A 1,868-nucleotide genomic window follows, 5' to 3' on the forward strand; every position below is an offset into this window, starting at 1 on the left:
TCTAACCCCGTTGCTTCGACCAATTACGTCAAGTATTGAGCTCCAGCGTTTAAACTTTTTTTTTTTAAAAAGGAGCTCTGATTGTAAAGTAAAATAAATCAATACATACAAAATTTTAGCATGGATTACAAACGTTAACTGTTTTTGCTGTTGCCTTCCTGCTATGTAAGTAGACACAAAGCATTGTGGGAAATCAGAACTGTGACCCAAAGCAACAATCAGCAAGGATGTATACTTTCTCATTAAGTATGTTTATCTGGGAGGGGTGCTGTTGGATAGATCACATGTGTTGTGATTCATTGACAGTCATACCTTCTGTTGTTCAAGATAATGATGACTGGTAGATAATTAGTTATTAGCTGTACTGCATTTTAATTTTAGAAAGCGCAAATCTGCATATGAATTACAAAAATTAGTAAGACCGCTAAAGCGTAAACGAAGGTCCGCAATTAGCAGATTTGCGCTTTAGCGGGCTGGTGCCCACCACTGTTTATTACAAATAAACTTAAGGTGTGTCTGTATTTTACACTGGATTATTTCAGAGCCTTCAGTGTGGTACCTTTTACGTCAGACATTTGAATGTAAACTGAGCATTAACGTGACAGAGTGGGACACATCAAAAGAGACGCTTCCTCTGTTTAAAGCACATGGCTGTAAGTGAAAATACAAGTTTAAAACACAAAACTGGATCTAATAGTTAATGAAACACAAAGTTTCATTGAGAATCATGCAGTTACATTTTGAAGACAGACACCTCTGTGGGTCGAGAAGCACCAAGTTTTGAGAATCCAAATATTATATTGCTAGATGGTAGCTGCACATTTTTATCATAATATAAAATATTTTTAAAAACAATGGTCATAAATTATGACAACAATTTTGTTTATTTGCAGTATGAATCTATGAACTTGGCACAAAAAGTAAGGAAAACTGTTTGTTAGACTATTTATTTGTAACAATGCTTCTTGGTGGGCACCTGGGGGTACCAGAAACTCAGAACAAGCATCAATAKCAACAGTAAAATAAGATATTTAGCAACGGCAAWTTGGCAAATTTGTCGTGTGCTGAACCCATAGCTCTACTGTTCATCCCACAAATGCATGTTCCTTACAAATGTGGCACCATTTAAAGGGGAAATTAACAGGCTTTCCAACGGTATACGATTGTTGTAACAAGAAATTCTTGGCAGTAAATCGTATACCGTTGGAAAGCCTGTTAATTTCCCCTTTAAATGGTGCCACATTTGTAAGGAACATGCATTTGTGGGATGAGCAGTAGAGCTATGGGTTCTGCACATAACAAATTTGCCAAATTGCCGTTGCCAAATATAACCTAATAAAAAAATTTCTTTACTTTTTGTGCAAAGTTTAGACATATTTTTATATTTATACACTTCAATAGGCAATAGTTTGGGTTGTAAGTCTTTGATGATGTTGTTTTGTGGTCAAAACCTGAAAAGTTTAGGGACCATTGTTCTAGCATGAAGAAGAACTGTCCCAGATTCTGGTCCCTGTGTGGATTTCTAACATAAAAAGGAAAACATACTTAACTCCTGGATGTTGAAGTCCTCCTCTGTTCTCTTGCTGGCTTCAGTGAAGAGTCTGATCCCCGTTACAATCATGGTGAGCTCTTTAAGTCGATGTTCCTTATCTTTCTTCAACAAAACCAAGAACTCTCCCAGATCCTTCAGAGGGAAGACGCTCTGGAGATCAGCTGAAACATGACAAGGATCAAATATCCAACGTCACCAAAACAATGTGAAGATCATCTTTTTTTCAGGTACTTTACGTACCCATGTTGCTAATTATCATTTCATTTCATTTTATTTATTTGTTAACCTTTATTTAACCAGGCAAATACCATTAAAA

At 36.2% G+C, this 1,868-nt stretch overlaps 1 protein-coding gene across 1 annotated transcript in view; it reads right to left on the reverse strand.

Moving 5' to 3' along the window:
* The window catches only part of cfap206 (cilia and flagella associated protein 206), a gene marked incomplete at its 5' end in the record, with an annotated part of 19,099 nt that extends 17,386 nt beyond the window's left edge, over positions 1-1,713 (reverse strand). Inside the window, 1 exon segment of the mRNA XM_014028389.1 lies at positions 1,546-1,713. Coding sequence (XP_013883843.1) covers positions 1,546-1,713 — 168 coding nt within the window.
* Positions 1,714-1,868: the final 155 nt, after the last annotated feature.

Source organism: Austrofundulus limnaeus, unplaced genomic scaffold, assembly GCF_001266775.1.
Source record: "Austrofundulus limnaeus strain Quisiro unplaced genomic scaffold, Austrofundulus_limnaeus-1.0 Scaffold756, whole genome shotgun sequence".
Lineage (NCBI taxonomy): Eukaryota > Metazoa > Chordata > Actinopteri > Cyprinodontiformes > Rivulidae > Austrofundulus > Austrofundulus limnaeus.